Source organism: Drosophila melanogaster, chromosome 2L (genome assembly GCF_000001215.4).
Source record: "Drosophila melanogaster chromosome 2L".
Taxonomy (NCBI): Eukaryota; Metazoa; Arthropoda; class Insecta; order Diptera; family Drosophilidae; genus Drosophila; species Drosophila melanogaster.
Genome location: NT_033779.5, coordinates 8,268,565 through 8,285,395, shown reverse-complemented (window position 1 = coordinate 8,285,395; position 16,831 = coordinate 8,268,565). Strand labels below are relative to the sequence as shown.

The 16,831-nt window shown below is 39.7% G+C and overlaps 1 protein-coding gene across 7 annotated transcripts in view; it reads left to right on the top strand.

Annotated features, from left to right (window-relative positions):
* Btk (Bruton tyrosine kinase) overlaps positions 1 to 16,831 on the top strand; it is a 42,707-nt gene that overhangs the window by 15,684 nt on the left and 10,192 nt on the right. For 4 of the 7 annotated variants that reach the window (NM_001103651.3, NM_164804.2, NM_001273315.1 and 1 more), the window contains 3 exons: positions 1,176 to 1,271; positions 1,332 to 1,527; positions 1,841 to 1,987. In NM_001103651.3, the coding sequence (NP_001097121.1) occupies positions 1,176 to 1,271; positions 1,332 to 1,527; positions 1,841 to 1,987 (439 nt within the window). Of the gene's footprint in view, positions 1 to 1,175; positions 1,272 to 1,331; positions 1,528 to 1,840; positions 1,988 to 7,693; positions 8,026 to 11,171; positions 13,461 to 16,831 lie in introns of those variants that run through there. The other 3 variants (NM_057398.4, NM_164805.2, NM_001103650.2) reach the window with 3 other exon arrangements.

The window sequence follows — 16,831 nt, the reverse complement described above, 5'->3', positions numbered from 1 at the left end:
GACACAAAGACCTCAAATAAACAAGCAGCAATTTCAAAATAAGAAAAAAATAAATAAAAACAAAAGCTGTACAGAAAAAAAGCACAAACAAAGGGGATGGGGAGGGGGAGGGTAGTAAAAAACAAAAACTGAAATTCAAGAAAGAAATTGAACTTCCTTCTTGGCTTTTTGAAACTTCAAGTTGTTAAAGAAGTGCAGAGGAAAAAAAACGAGTTTAAATTGTTTTTATATTTTGGCCAAGGTTGAGATATTGAAGCATACTTTATAGAAATACAATCCTTTAATACAACACTGAAAAAAAGTGATTATAAAAACCAGTTTAAGGTTGATTAGCACTGTGCATTCGGTGGATATTTTGATCAATTTTTCGTTGTGTACTGTAAAACTTGTGCATAAAAAGTCAAAACCTATTTGGGTTAAGCCAAAAGCTAAAAGGTTGGATGGAAAAAGAGGGAGCGAGTGGGGAAGACGGAACCATGAGCCAGCAGAAACTCAAATTCAACTTCAAATTCGTAATGAAATTGAAAATGCGTATATGTGTGTGCATGTGTGTGTGGGGAAGGGGGTGGGGTAGGAAAAGCCAACTTGGCGGCCAATTGAGAATTGAAATTGAAACTCGCACTTCACTCGAAAATGAGCAGGAAAATCCACTAGGCGATCCGTTAAATTGGCGCTGCTAATGTGTGAGTTTGTGCGATGGAGTGGCAAAGATGATAATGCCAATGAACATGGGGCTGCTAATGGGTCCGATGATGATGATTGAAGAAGCCAATTTATCGAGGGTATGCTGTAATGGAAAGAAAGTCTGTTGCTCGAAATGTTTCTTGTTTGTTGAAAACGAAAACGAACTTCCGCATTTGTGGTGGAATTTAATTAGAATGAATTGGAGCAGAACTATATTTTTAATCGATTCGTATAGTTCACAGCGAACTATTTATTAGGGAATTTGATACGCTTGGAAGTAATTAAAGTTAATTTACTTTTAATTGGAAGAAAGTGTAATTTGGAGTAGAATCTTAGAAGGGGGGTGGGTTTCTTTTATAGTTCCTAAATAGGTTGAATTAGATATCACTATTATTTGTTTTACTCATAAATACATGAACATAAACGTGCTAAGTGCTTATCTAGTTTATTCGAATAACTACAACTTTGTCATTCATTTGATTCACTTTCAGCGGAGACGCGAACGTGGTCGCATTCATTTGAAGGGCGTTCGCCTGGTGGAGGAGGCGACGGTCAGTGGCGAGGGCGGCGATCCCTTTGCACCGGATGTGAGTAGCCAGAAATGGTTTGGGAAAATATGTTTCATTAACAAACGTTCAAATCACCAGGGTTATCCGTTCCAAGTGGGCTACTGTGAGATCTCTGCGTCGGCCAATTCGCATCAGCTGGAGAACGGCAACGGCGGTGGTAGTGGCGTTGGAATCGAGGGTCAGCAGAGTGGACGAGCGGTGCCACAGTACACACTCTACGTGATCGCCAACAGCGAAAAGGAGCGCAGCGAGTGGATCCGCGCCATCCGCCAAGGTGAGCCCCCATTGACTCGATTGATGATGACCCAGTAAACACAATGGCAAGGGAGCCAGCCAAACTGCAGCTGTTTTTGGCCAGATCAATCGAAATCGATAAGAAGTAGTCGTGTTCAGTTCAAGAAGCGCCTGTAAATTGGGAAAAAGTAACTTAAAGCAATCAAGAAGGTTTAAGTGGTTAAAGGCAGATGGATTTATCAGTTAGGGAGACATGGATATAACATCATGGAAATAGTGTATTCATCAAAAATTGACAATAAATAATATTATTCATTCCCTAATCTTTATTACTTATATTCATTGATTTTCAGTTTGTGAGGATAGTAATACTCCAAAATCGTATCGCTATCATCCGGGCTTGTGGTCTGGAAAGAAGTGGAGCTGCTGCAAGGGATTATCTCGAACCACATTTGGTTGCAGAGCAGCCGCCCATTGGCGTGAGGCCAACAATAATCCAAGTAAGTCAACATTGTGTTAAAATGCTAAATTTGTTTGTAAAACATATAGAAAAGGAATAGCAATACAATATAAGATCACATCAAATGTTTTTGCATAGTTAACTTATTTTCATTGTATTGTCAGGTTTTATTATTGAATATTATCTAAGTTTATAATAAGAAGCTTCTAAAGAATATACAACGTTTTCCAAACGAGTTGTGATTCCTGAACTAGAATTATGTATATCTTTAATGTGCTGAGGAGCCTGACTCTCTGTCGCAGTTGAAGAACCTCTTGAGGCTAGCCTTGACTGGCGACTTCCTTTGCCGCGTCAGGCAAATGTCATTGTCAACTGTGGGAGTTCCCCCACTGCCAGCCACTTTCCCTGCCCCGGAGGCAAGTGTCCCGCCCCATTCGAAAATGCTCCTTTGTATCTGCACAATTTTTCTCACTTATCGCCCCTCGTTTTTCACACACATGTTCTGCATTCGCAACGCTTTTCCTTTTTCCTGTCGTCAGGCCTTATTTGACACATTGTCTGCGGTGCCAACTGGCTCCCCATTTGGATTTTTCTCCATTTCAATATTGTGTGTGCGTGTCTCAAGTGCAGCTCTTCTACTTTTCTAAGCCGTTAATGAGCAGGCTCGAAAGGAGTCTGGGTTTGGAGCGAAGTATCTGAGAGTTACGCAGATACTTGCACATACTTGCAGATACTTCTGTGTGGCCGGAACAAATACCTCAACAAAATGGTCATATTGCTGGGTATACAACTCTAATGCAAGTTGGCACCTGTCGGTAAGTTTTTTTTTTTCTATTGGACTGGGTGTTAATTCCTTATAACGTGTCTGTGTTCAGCAAATAGTTGCTATTTGCTTGTGGATTGCAGGAAACTTCTACATTCGCTGCAAAAAAAGCAAGAAATTTGAAAATAATAGCTAAAATTAAATATAAATTATACTGGTTCTACTGCTTTCGTCACTAAACTCTGGAGATGATATCTTACCTACTGTTTGATCTCATAAGATTGTGTCACAGGCTTTGAGTCATCAAAACAAATCTTTGGGTTAGCAATAGATAAAAGACCATACAGGAAATTAACAAATAACAAGACGGTTAAAAAAGACACCTTTCTTCGTTATCTTCAACAAACCAAAGACAAAATACCCAAAAGAAATGCTCCACAATAGTCTTCTTCTTTTTGTTCACAATCTAATGTGTGCGATAGTAATGTAAACACCATTTTGCCTGTCACTATATCCCAAATCCTTTGCTCTCATTATCGGCTGTCATAAATATTTTGATGTAGATTACCAATTGTACCGGCACCTTCTTCAACCTTAACCCCTGACCGCCGGAGGCAGCTGAAATTATGGTCGAGAACTTTTCCCATTCGCCGACAGCCCGCAGATGTCAAGCTGATGTTCTGATTGCTCATTTGTGTCATCAGATTAGATTTGGAAATGGAAACGAAACTGGGAACTGGAAAGACAGACAGAACCCTAAATGCCATGTGTGGCCACATTGTGTCCCACTGTTTGACAGTTCCACCGCATTTTAGGGCCCAACAAACTTCAGCTGCCCCTGGTGGCGATATCTTCATGAGGATTCTCCCCAATATCGTTTTTCCCCTTTTTTTTTTAATTTTCGTACTGTGGGGGGACATCAATTAGAGGCGTCACTTTAAATTGCCGTTAAGTCTGCCAATTTCGGCCAGTCATTGGGTTGAACGAGCATCTCGAAGGGATCTGCAAGGAGCCAAGCGGAAATAACAATAAAAATCAGGTCGCCTTCATCTTCATTTATCAGGCGAAGACAATGAAAGTGGAATGACTGGGCCCGCGATTGCGGCGGCAGCGTGTCAGTTGCCGTTACAATAAATTAGCCTGTCAATTTTCTCCTTCGGTTATCTTTCACCTCACCCCAAACCCACTACGCCCCCGCGATGCCGAAGGGTCTTCAGAAATTAATTACACTACCCGAGAAATCCTTTTCCCTCCACATTTTGACTTTCGCCGCGTGCCATCGTTTTGGTATGGTATGATTGCCTTTAAGATCCACTTCGCATGACTCTCGAAATGGCCAGCAAAATCGAGGGTGCGATGATTAAGAGGAAAAGTGTTGAGCTCCTGACAACCATAAAGATATATTGCAATAAATTGTTGACTCGGAATTGAAGTGCAAGCTAAAAACCCTTTTGAAACTAACAATTAACAAGGAGCTCTAGCAAATTGTATAAACATTTTATTGGGAATCATTATTACCATTATGGTAATAAAAGTGTTAAATTTATAACTCTCTGTGGCGACAGAGGAAAGAATGTTGGAATCTTTGCCCGATTCATTTTAAAGATGAAAATAAATGAAGTAGTAAACCCAACTAAGCCGAATAATAATCAGGCGTTACGCAGAAAGTAGGGTCAGCTAGCTGCAATTTAACGATGTCGTTGCTCTTTCTTCATTTTTTTTTTTTTTTGTGCCTCGGATTTTCGGGTTCTGTTCCACTATTCCCGAAAAAAAAAACAAAGATTTATGGGTCTCATTTTAAGTGCTTCAAAAATAGTTTCATGTTGTGATTATTATCTGGGTTCCACGCGCGCGGGGTAAGTTAAATAAAGAGTGAAAAGCAAGGAAGGGGGTACAATATCTAAGCCATAAAAAAGTGAACTCGAAAACAAAGAAGCGGGCTGAAAGAAGTTTTTCTATTAAGTTTTAAACCTGACTTTTGTGGGTTGCACTTTTTTCGTATCTCCTTTTTTTTTCTTCTCTTTTATTATTTTGACAAACCGAACCAGCGACGAACACCCCCACCAAGAGCAGGGAGGTTTCCTTTTGGCCAGTGGCCACATCTCCAAAACTGGTTTGGGATTCTTTGGCCACCGCGGATGTATCCGAAAAGGCAGCCAGTTCGATATTTAAGAGCACAGGCCAAGAGAACAGCAGCAGCAGCCAAACAAAGTCAGACCGACGAAAAAAAAGCTGAAACCCGAAGTATAAACTGGTTTTTATTTCGGCTCTGGCCTGGGCCAATTGTTTAAGCCTCGAATGGGAAAAGTAAACAACAACAACAACAACAACTGGCCAGTATCTTGGTATCACCATTGTTGCGATTGTGTGAGTGTGCCTAGGCACGTGCATTGAACTTGGCTCGAAAAACTAGGATGGAACCCAATAGACTTATGTATGGAGGCGATGGCGATGGATGCTGCTGCCTTTCTTCGAACGCCGCAGGCTCTGAATTTTGTGGCTTGGGAGGAACTGGCTTGTCTATCTGTCAGTGTGTCGGTGCGCCTGTCCCCCTGATGATTTGATTAATTTTGCTATTAACCGATCTTGGCCAGACTTGGTCCGCCTCCCTCCATTTGATTGTAATTAGGTGCCCCTTGTTGTCTCCTGCAGCTCGGAAAAAGAACATCCAAAATGCGTCGGGTGAGTGACCATGAAAACGGACCTAAACTCCGCATCCGATAAAAGTCATAGTACACTTCAAAATCCATTTTAAAACGAAGAAAGTTTTATAACATCTTACAAACATTTAAATAAACTTAACATGTCATGCTTGAAACATGTGAGTTAATTGATGGCATAGATGGAGGTAATCCTTGATTTTTCATGGCTATCTTTGGGTTGGGTGATTGTAAAGTTGCTTATATTTTTTTTTGAGTGCATGTTGTCTGAATCGCGTTGCTGTTCCCGTTCTTGAAAACCAATCCGCCAGACGAGAAACGCGCCTTTGCGCCTTGTGTTTGTTGTTGCTGCTGCTTTTTTTTCATGCATCTTCAGTGGCGGCTGCTGACTGCGATGCCTTCGACCTGCCCAATGTGCCTCGCATTTGGCTCCATTCGGTTGGATTCTGCTCTGCTCTGCTCCGTTCTGTTCTGTTCTGTTCTGTTCTGGTTGGGTCGGATCTTTCAAAAAGTTTTAGGCCGCCTGGCGGTCGGAGTGCGGCATCCCCGCCATCCAACACCGCATCCCCTGGTCATCCTGCCATGATTAATGATGCGTTCTGTTGTGATTCGTTCTAAACGTGGGAAATCGGCAGCAGAAGCTGAGCTTTCGAATGGTTTGAACCCTTCATTTTTATTTATTTCGCTTTGGGCCGTTCTCCTTTGTTAACTCACTCAGATCTCTTAACCTTTCCATCTCGCAAAAGACCACGCAATAATTATTTTTGGCCATACATAATATCTTGGCAAATTTCTCAACCAATTAATTTCTTTTCACGACAAACTGGCGTGTGACAAGTGTTTGATTTCCTATTATCTGCCATTTGGTTGGTATTATGTAAACGCCTGAGCAACCTAGTCTTCGGACAGGATTTGTTATGCTAAGCCGGTAATTACCTCATGTCTGCAAAAAGCCAGGGAAATTAGAAAAGAATTTCTATCATTCTCCAAGCCGGTTTACGAGTTAATCAGAAGCATTTAATCATGTGATATTGAGAGGTTTAAGTCGAATACATTTGATGGATGGTATGATAATGATTTCATTATACTTATGTTAATGCTTAAGCGGGATTTTTATCCATTTCAGAAATACAAGCTAAAGAAAGTTGTCAATTGCAAGGGATCTCTTAGGAAATTATTTAAAAATAGCCGTACGTGTTTTTCGCGATTAAATCATTAAATTAATGGAAATATTTTGGCTAATGCTACATTAGTGTAATTGCAAAAAATTGTTTTTTTTTCCTTTCCTAGATAAGAAATCAAGTAATTTCCTATTTCTACTTTAACTTGGAAACTTCCTTGTTTTGCTTTATCGAGAAAACAAAAATATTTCCTAAAATATTCTTTTGAAGTTGTTTCCCAAACTTTTCCTGTCGCCTTGTTTTTGTTTTCTTGCTTCGCTCCGAAATGTTTTTCCTAATTGCGTCTTATAATTGTTATTAGCCATGTCTGTTCTCTTTCTTTCTTTCTTTCTCTCCACTCCATTTTGGCCATCAGCCGAAAGATGCAGCCACCTCCCCCTCCCATTCTGCATCTCTCACTCACTCTATCTCGCTCTCTTTTTCGTGTGTGTCTTGCATTACAAGTTGCCTTGCCCAAAAACAAAAATAAACAAAATCTTGCTCTTAAGCATTTTTGCTTCATTTCCTTAGAACTATAGGAGTTTATTATATTTATTGGTTAGTGTTCTACCCCCAACTGTCGTGCCGTCTCACTTCCACTTGCATTTACGCGTGTAACTAATTTTTCACAGATTCTAACTGTAATTGTGACTGGCTAAGTGCACAAGTGCTCATTGATTTGCGTATGCTTCAAAAGCAGCAACAACGTTTGCGGTTAAATCCGCACTTCTCTTTGGCTCCGTTGCATTTTGCTGTTCCACTCTGCTCTCTTCTGATGCTTTATTATTCTCTATACCAGCTGTGCTCCACTCTGCTGACTCCAGTGTTGTTATTTTGCCCCCTACTTGGCAGCTCTCTTAAGATCTGCTGTCCCTCTTTCTCTGTGTAGAGGATCGCTCCCCCACAATTGCTTTGCTGCTTACTCCTTTCCACTTAAAAAAAAAAAAACAAAATATAAACAAATTAATATTATAAACGTTTTCTGAAATTGTGCAACCTTTATTTAAAAAGTAGCTATTTCGTCACAGTTACTTAAAAATTAAATTTATAATAAACATCAAAGTGATTTTTTCTCTGAGTGCAATGCTTACTGTGCTCTCTCCCACTCTTGCGCTCACTTCTTGAGCTGCTGAGAAGCGCTCGACGCCTGCGCGATCCAAATCCGATTGAGTTTCTTTTGAACCGTCGTCGAGTGCACAACGCAGAGCGGAAAGCGTAAATCGAAAAGCGGTTGCGGTTTCGAATTTAGCTGTTGTTTCGATTGTCGCGCGTGCCATTGAAAAACACAGTAGTTTGAGTTTAGTACCAACTGAATACCACGATAACCAAATTGCTAGATCACTCACTGGCAGCGTTAAGCCGCAAAAGTGCAATAAATTAGAAAATTTGTTTACGGCCAAAACGTGCGGCGGCGACAAAATGTAAATGCTCAGGCAGAAGTGAAGTTTGCTCAAAAGGCCAAAAAGTGTTTTCAGCCCCAAAAATAAATCCAAATGTAAATATCTACAATTGAAAAATAAAGAAATAACTGAGAGGCAAAAGTGTTTGCAGCCAGGCGAAGTGAAGAAATTGTGCCTTTCTTGACTTATTACCGCTGGAGATCTCACTCATCTCCAAAACTCATTTCTAACAGTAAAAGTTGCTTATGTCACGGCACACACACAAGTACAAACATCTGCGTTCAAACCCTATTTAGTGGACCAATCTGGCAACTCTGGGGAGCCGAGTAAAGTTGTTTAACTTGTTTCTTTTTGGCGTGCCACAGCAGTTTTTCTGCTTTTTGCTTTCGTGCTTATCTTTTGCGCATTTTCTAACAGTCCCCCCTGTCACCTGCCACCCCCTCTCAGAAATTCATTATTTCTTCTGTCCATTTGCTTAATTAACTTGTCGAAAAAAACACACTTAATACAAAAAACTTACATGAGAAAGAACTTCGCAAAGGTTCATTTTAGGTTTATGGTCTTCTATTGTGTTCTTTTAGTTAGTATCTTCACCCAGTGGATGTGAATTCTTGATTTAGGCACGTGTAGGTTTTGATCTATCACATTTCATTCGACGGGTAACTTTTATAACCTTTTAGCTTGTTCATTTTATCTGCAAGTTACGAAAATAAATATTTCGCAACGACTAAAATAGTTCTTTATTTTTAGTCACAAGTAACTAACTTCTTATCATTTTCTTTGTTAATTTTTAAACGGTTTTCTACCTGTCTCCCTTTATATTGTTTCTCTCTTTCCAACCAAACCAATTAGCAAAGTGAGGGGCGCCTTCGATCCTAACGAACTTCAATTTTAAAGTCGTTTACGGCTGTTAAAACCTGAGAATTGTCATAAGCAGGTAGCCCAAATAGCCCATCCCGAAATATTCCACTGTTGTGTAATTCAATATTATTCTTGTGGATATTTGTATATTGCCCAAACAGGATCTTCAAACAGCTCTCTTTTCGTTTCTTTCCTCGTTTGCCTTTCGATTGAGTCTTGAGTTTTGAGTTTAGGTCACTTTGCTTTAACGAGAATTTGTTAGCCGTTCGTCGTTTGTTTCATGTTTATTTTTCGTTGCTTTGTTGTCTCTTGTGAGGCCAGCACGTTCAGGCAAATGCTTAAATACTTAAGCCTGCTTATCACGTAACCCAGCTCAAAAGCAATCCGTGGAAAGCCATGGAATAACACTACCGACTTAAAACCGAGTGCCAGAAGGTACCTCAGTCTACAATAAAAGATGTATTGCCTGGGAGTGGTCGAAAAGGAAGTATCAATCTTCATCGAGTCTTATGGGTATATCATCAGCTGCTACATTTGCATGCCTTTTGTTTTGATCCTGTAATTGGCACTATTGAAATGTTAAAACTCCAAACCGCTTACTCATAGCATGCTCTAGAATCTTGAAATGCTGACTTTCTGTAATGATACCATCTCAAGTGGAATTTCTAGTCAATGTTTTCCTCGCAATGCTGCCCAGTAATCCCATTTCCTATGTACATATGCATTTCTCAACCTTACACATTTCTCTCAACTTTCGATTGGCTTATCAGTTTGGCCCTTATCGCATTGCATTCTGTTGATCCAGACAGGGCCATTAAAAAATTACAAAGGCAGCACTAAAAGTGCCGTTTCGAATTTCAATAGAAATCAATTCAAGTCTACTCGTGTTTTCTCAGCTTTCGTGAAGCTTTTGTTTATAGAAAATATTTTCTCCTCATCTCCGCTTCCATGGTGTTCTTTTCATGGAAAGAGGGTCCATAAAAAATAATAAAAATAACAAACCAAAATGCCATTAAAAGGTAGCTTGAAATTGTCATTAAAAACTGAGTAAAAAGCCGAACAAAGGGCCTGAAATGAGTGGGGGAAAATAACGGGTGGAGTGAGTGAAAGATATAAAATCTCATACATACATACATACATGCTGGAGCATTAAATTTGTAACTCCAAAATGTAACTACCGAGTCATAAATGTTTGGATTACAAATATTTTGATGGCAGCGCCGATTAAACAAGGCGGGAGGTTTACTTTTAACTTCCTCTTGAGTGTGTGGATAATTCCTGGTAAATGCGATTGGCATCTCTAAACTCTCCATAAACGTAAATAAAACAAACGAGGCGAAATGTTCTTAACAAATGAGCAAACAGTAAAAAGCCTCCTGACCATATGAAGTACCGTCATACGGTTGCATTCAAAATAATAGTGTAAACTAGATGTGAAGCAAATAAAATAGTTTTATTTTATTAGTACTAAATAGTTGAAACTATAGAGAATACAAACAGTAGAGCCTATCTTATTAAAATAACCTATATGAGATCTTTTATAATTCGTTATTTTTTTACCTCCTTGATCTATTTTGTTGACCGCAGCTGTGCAGCGGTATGTGCTTATGTGTGGCAGGTACCTAAGAGAGTTATTCATTGTCCATGTTAATTATCGGTAGGAAAAATGTATGTTTTCCACTCGCAAACAGGCCAAACCACTTGTGTGGCTGCTTGGCTCAATTTATAATGCAAACCAGGTTTAAAATCGAAGGATCCTCCGCCTAACGGTTATGCGGCAGTACACACACACAGAAATAGTCAGGCGCACACAGATACGAAAAGGTAGTTTTCGGATGCCTCTTCGAAGGTTGCAAATAAAAATCGGAAACAAGTTTTTCGCCCCATCTCTTTTTCTCTACCTTTTTCCTTAGGCAGCTCTCTTTGGAACTGGTTAAAAAAACTCTTTTTTCGCGAATTGCGAAAGCCTGCACTTAGGTTTTTTTTTGCTTATTTTCCTTTGCGGTACCGTTAGCAATTTGCCAAAAGTAAATTGGCCCAAAGATTCAATTGCAATTTGCTGCTTTTGCCTGTTGCGACTGCTTGCCTGCCTGGTTCATAAAGATTGCATTTTATGGGAGCCCCAAAAGCAACGGGTCAAGGTCAGCTACGTGCCATTTCATTTGTGGAGCTTTTTAGCACCGACTCCGTAAAGCCAAAAAAAAAACCCAAAACCCAAAGCGCAAATCGGGAGGGAGAGAAGACGAAGTAGGGACCACAACAGAGGAGGGAATAAATATGTACAAAAAACATGACAAGCGAAAGCTATAGACTCTTTCACTCCCTTTTTTCCGTCGCCGCTTCTTGACCGCTTTAAATTATTTGGCGGATTTGCTTTGTTCACGCTCCTCAAGTTGCTGGATGTTTTTCGGCTTTAACATTTACCTTTCGGAATCAGGTCAAAGCGGTTGCTTTCTTTTGGCATTGCCACGCCCCAAACGGTTATATTTTGTATTCGATTTTTTACTTTGGCAGCGCTTTCCTTTCGCCCGCGGGCAGCATCTTAACTCTTTTCGGGATTTTTGCAGGGTCAGGCAAGGTCAATATATCACCGCTTTACATATTCATTTATTCATTTGTCTGCTTTTTTTTGTGTAGTTTACGACAAGTAAAAGTTGAACTGTTTTTTTTTTTCGTTTTTGTGTCAACACTCACATGTCGTTAAAGTCGAAATTTTAATGCCAATTGTGTAAGGCGTGAAAATTTCACTTTTCCAATTCGACACGAGTTTCAAGCTGCAATCTGTAGTACTAATAACTGGCAAATCAACAACAAAGAGCCGTGGCTTAAAAACTGTGATTCAATCAAGTATAAATACTTCTATTGTTTTCGGATTTCCCACGACTTTTCATCAGGCTTTTAACTTTGAATTTTCTCAAATAAACTATTCTTTGCCCTTGGTATTTGAACTTAAGCGTGGAGTTTAACTTAATGGCATAAAGTATGCATTTATAAGGGTAATATTTTGCACTTAACCAACTAACAAACAAGTTTGATTTATTTCTTATACAATTTAAATCATGTTTTACAACTACACCCCTTCGTTTTGCTAACCTTTATGTACTTCTACATAATTTAGAGCACACATTTCCAATTTAATTCCATCCACACCTGATCATTTCGATATCGGTTTAACTGTTTACCAAGCTTCTACCAATCAATCTGTAAATAGACCTTAATTTTGATACCGCACCTCGCCCATTTATGCGTAAACCGCACGCCGAGCATCGTTAATCATTTTGAAAGTTCATTAGATTTCGTTGGCTTGTTCCACTGAATTAAGGAACCAACTGGGTAGAAACGACTTGAAATTGATGTTAATTATGTTGCCAACAGTTGCTACTAAAATTAAAAAAAAAAATAATAGTATAAAGAAGAGACACCGAAGCGAGTGTATGCGTTACAGTGGAGCTCAATGAACTGCTCCTAGGTCTCCTCTGCCCACGGCTATAGATTGTTGTCTCAGATTGCTATTGATGGCGTTTTTTCACTTGACTGGGTGCGTTTTGTTTGGTTCAAGGCTTCCACTTGCCTAATCTGTAGGTAAATGAAAATTGTTCTACTTACTCCAAAGCCTCATAAATCAATTTTGGTTTTTAAGTTTGTATACGTCATTAGCTTCTACCGCATGGAAATTGTTATTAATCTTCGGTGCTGCTGCTGCTGCGACGATTGATTCACTCGAACAATTACAATGCGAAAATCAATGAAGCTGATGATGATTGTCGATAATGATGGGGGCAACCTCAACCGACTTTGGCTGCAGCATCATTAGCATTTGCATCAGGCTAACCCCGATTCTTTAGCAGCATTGCTCATCTGCATTTTTAAGGAAATTCTCGAGTAATTCGCCATAAAAACGAGACACGTTTGATGTTCTGCAAACAAAGCATAAATCAAATGCAGAATGTGTTTGATTTATGGGGGTTTCATGTGTGCATACATATGTACGTGTGTAGTTAAAAGCATGCCACCAATATTTATACTCAATTGCCAAAACAGGAATTGAAATTTCGTCGGCTTCCTCTGTGGCGTATTTTGTTGTTTTGATTGATTGTTTCAATGGTCAGGCATTTTTTTTTTGGTATTTCGCCTTTTTGGCAATTAAAGCATCCATGAATTTGATGGACTTTAAGTAGTATTGTAGTTTGCTTCCGCAAACGCGTCGTACTTGAGCAGAAGCTCGTTAAGTTGCTGCTGAACCTAATGTATTCATGTGTGACTTTAAGAAATCGCAATTACAAATAGCTGCTGCAAAGCAAAAGCAAAAATAAGCACAAATCGCTTCGAATGGCCAAAAAAACAAAAAAAAACCGCTTGCCCAACTCAACTTTAATGACCCACAATGCGTCAATGCTCAAACAAATCTATTTCTCCCCCTGTCAGCAGTAAAATTTCAATTAAAATAGTGGAAAAAAAAAATAAATCGAGTTAAAAAACGCGTGTGCAACGCCAGCGTTTTTGGTTAGCCATCTCAGCCGTTCCCAAATGATTCCCTGCGTGAGTTTGGCCGAAACGAGCGTCATTGGCAACATGAAGGAGCGGGTCAAGGAAATGAAGGTGTTCGGCTGCCGACTCAACTTCTGGAACCACATTGGTCACAGCCTGACCAGTTCCAAAACCAAAGAAGGTAAATATCAAGTCGTTCAGTGGGGTTTACTAGTGCTAAATAAGTAAATTATATACTCTTAAATCTAGCAAACATCATAGAAATTTATAGTACTAATACCATTTATTTTGGGTGTGAACACATAACTTAGACAACAAATATACAGGTTGTGTCGCTTTGATTGTAAAGTAAAATTAATGAATATAACCGGCTTGAAATTAAGAGAGTTGGTTTAAATACGATCTGCAAGTGAATTTCTTGTCATGCCTAAATAGACGTACTTGTGTTTAAATATTTGTTAAATGTATCTGCAGTGCAATCTAGACATGAGTGTAAGAACCGTAGAAAGTTCCCTGATTTTCTGTACAACCAAGTGCTGTACAAACAAACGTTTCAATATCTAAATAAATATATATATCCCTTTTCTGATAAGAACCACTTTATGGTTCGTTGTTTGTTTATATAAACCGGAAGTTTTCGCAACGAAAGCAAATGATTTTAATCTTATGCAGGCAATCCCAGCAAAAAGTGCATCAATTACGTAAATATATTGCAGCGTAAACATCTCTAGAGGCTTTGCCATGCCAATTGTAAACACGAATCCATCTGCAGTTGGGTATCGGGATCCATAAGCCAATTCTGATATGTATTGCCGCATAGCATGCAAAGCGAAAGCTCAACATCCATGGCAGATGAGGCCAAGTTATCCCGCAGAGGCGTCGCTGGCGATGATTGCCTTCCAATGCAGCAGTCAGTCGAATCTTGCACTGAGCGAAATACTTTGTCGTTAGTTCAGCTAACTTTAACTTTAAACTGGAAACTGCAAGTTGTTGAAATACTTAATGATATTAAGTAAATAGTTACTATGAATTGAATATGTTTTCATTATATGAGCAACCATAGTTTTAGAGCCAGTCATTTTTTTGTAGTGCTTGAGCCAAGCCAGCATTTAGCGACAGTCTGTGGATGCGATCGGTGCTGGCCGCTCTTGGATCTCCGCTCCCTGACAATTATCATGATTATATGGCCATGGCTCGGATGGCAGGCGGTTATTAGATGATCGTCAGCAGTGCAGCCGGCGGAGGAGGTGCATGCATCAGAACATATGACAGCAGCAGGGCGAGACGATGCCGGGCACACGATAAAGAAAGGCAGCGAAACAAAGGAGTAGACATGGCAATTGCATAATTGAAATCAATTAGCAGTCCGACCAAGTCGACCAAGCCCAGAAGAAAAACCTGAAGAGCAGATCCCAGCTATCCAGCTATCCATCCAGTCGCAATAAAACCGAAAGTGCCACGATGGGGTGGGTTAAATGGTAGATTCTACGATTCTCTCCAGGCAGATGCATCAATGCCAATCGAATAGTCGGTTTTTGCATAGTAATTTCATATGAGATACGACGAAGATTGAAAGCTGCTCCATCATGCCTGCTCTAGGCACACCAACCACCCCCCCCCCCCCTTCACCTGACCCTCCTTTTTTCATCCATTTTTTATAGCACGCCCCACTTGGAGCGTTTTGTGTGTGTGTGTGTGCGTGCCTTTTTCTGTAGCTAGACTTTCGGTTTTACTGTGTGCTCATTTCGCTTTGTTTTCTTTTCTTTCGGACTGATTGGCATGCCAAAGTTGACAATAAAATTATTGCATTGTTGCTGCCCTGGCTGTTTGTGTCTGTGTCTATTTATGGCCTTTACTTTACTTAACAATGACCACAAAAATTTGCAATTTGCATTTGCAATTTGAGCCAAAAGCAAAAGCCATTGGCAGCCACTTGTTGAATGTCGGTGCTTTAAAGTTGACCGAATCAATTGACCAGAAACATTCAATTTATTTTGCAGTTGTTGCTTTATGTACGGATTTCATGTGCATGTCAAGCTGCGTTTTCTGGTTGTATTATTGTGGATAATGCATAGAATTCGTATTCTATCAGGTGGTCTTTTTATTGCAGAATATTGTCGCAGTGTAGCGCTAACTTTGTGATAATTAACTCACATTATTTTGCCAAGTAAAAAACGTGTGACAGCCATGACGTCACAGAACCAAGTTCGTGTCGCAATGCGAAATCACCGCAAACTTGACGCAGATGCTAATTATTGAGGTGGCACAACACACCTGTCAAAAACTATACTCCAAATTTATATTACTCGTGTTTAACTAGAATTTGTGCACCTTATCGATGAGAGGAAAAGCAATTATAGCCCAGTGGCATGTGAATTCCGATACCATTTTCAATTTAACCACAAATAGCCTTCGCGGGATTTGAATTCGTTTAAATTTGTCTGAAACGAAACCGAAAACAGAAACTGAAACGCCAGAAACGCAAATCTTTCGAACCGGCAATGGCACGTTCGACTCAACTCGACTGAGCTCAGCTAAACTTAACTCAATCCAAGTCGGGTTAAGTTAAGTTAAGTTAACTTGGGCAGTCGCCAAACCAGTTGGCGACTCAAAGCAGTTGCAAAAAGCGTATTTAAATATTATTGTAAATTGTCTTTGGCCCGACAAAGAGCAATCGTTGAGACTCTTCAGACCATGGGGCTTCATTTTGCTTCTGGGCACGAAGCTTCATACGTGCAATTCTGCACCTGGGCAACTCACCCATCCGCGATCACCATTCTTGGCTTTGGTACACAGTTCTGTTGCCATGCCAAAGAAGCCAAGATCTTACCATCCGCTTGGCATCCACTTTTATTTATTGTAAATTCAATTTGCATCGAGATGCGAAACATTAAGTTATTGACAAGTCTGACAAGATTGTCTGAAAATGGAAAAATGTCTTTCAGGTTGGAACGATAATAAAAAAAAACCCGAAAAAAAAACAAACCATAAAACATCAAGGTCAGAGCGCAGCTCAAAAGTTGCTTATCAACTTTATGATTTTGAATTTTAAGGCATATATACATACGTAGGGATTTCTCGTTGTCATAAATACAATTTCCATCTGTTGCCTCTGGTCACCTAAATGGTTTCATTAAAAATGCATAAAAATAAAACAAAAACCATAGTGTTCGCCGCTGCAAGCTGCGGGCAGAAATTAACCAGAAAGCCAAAATCAAAAATAAAATATTTCACATTCAAAAACAAATCAAGCAGCAACGCCCGCTTCATTTTTGACGTCATTTTTCATATGCAAATTGGTTCGATTGATTTCGCTTTGTCCCCGACTATTTCTTCCTTTGTTCGGAGTTTGTTTTATATTGTGTTAATTGGGGACATAAAACCCCACGGGGGGGAGTGGCAATCGCTTTGGGGCGAGTCTCTAATCCCAAAAGATTTGTTTGCGCTTTTCACGTGATTTAAGGCCCAGGGATATAGTTTTTCAGGGGAATTCGGACATGGGATTTATTTAATATAAAAAAGTTGCATAATGTGAATCCAAACACGATCCGA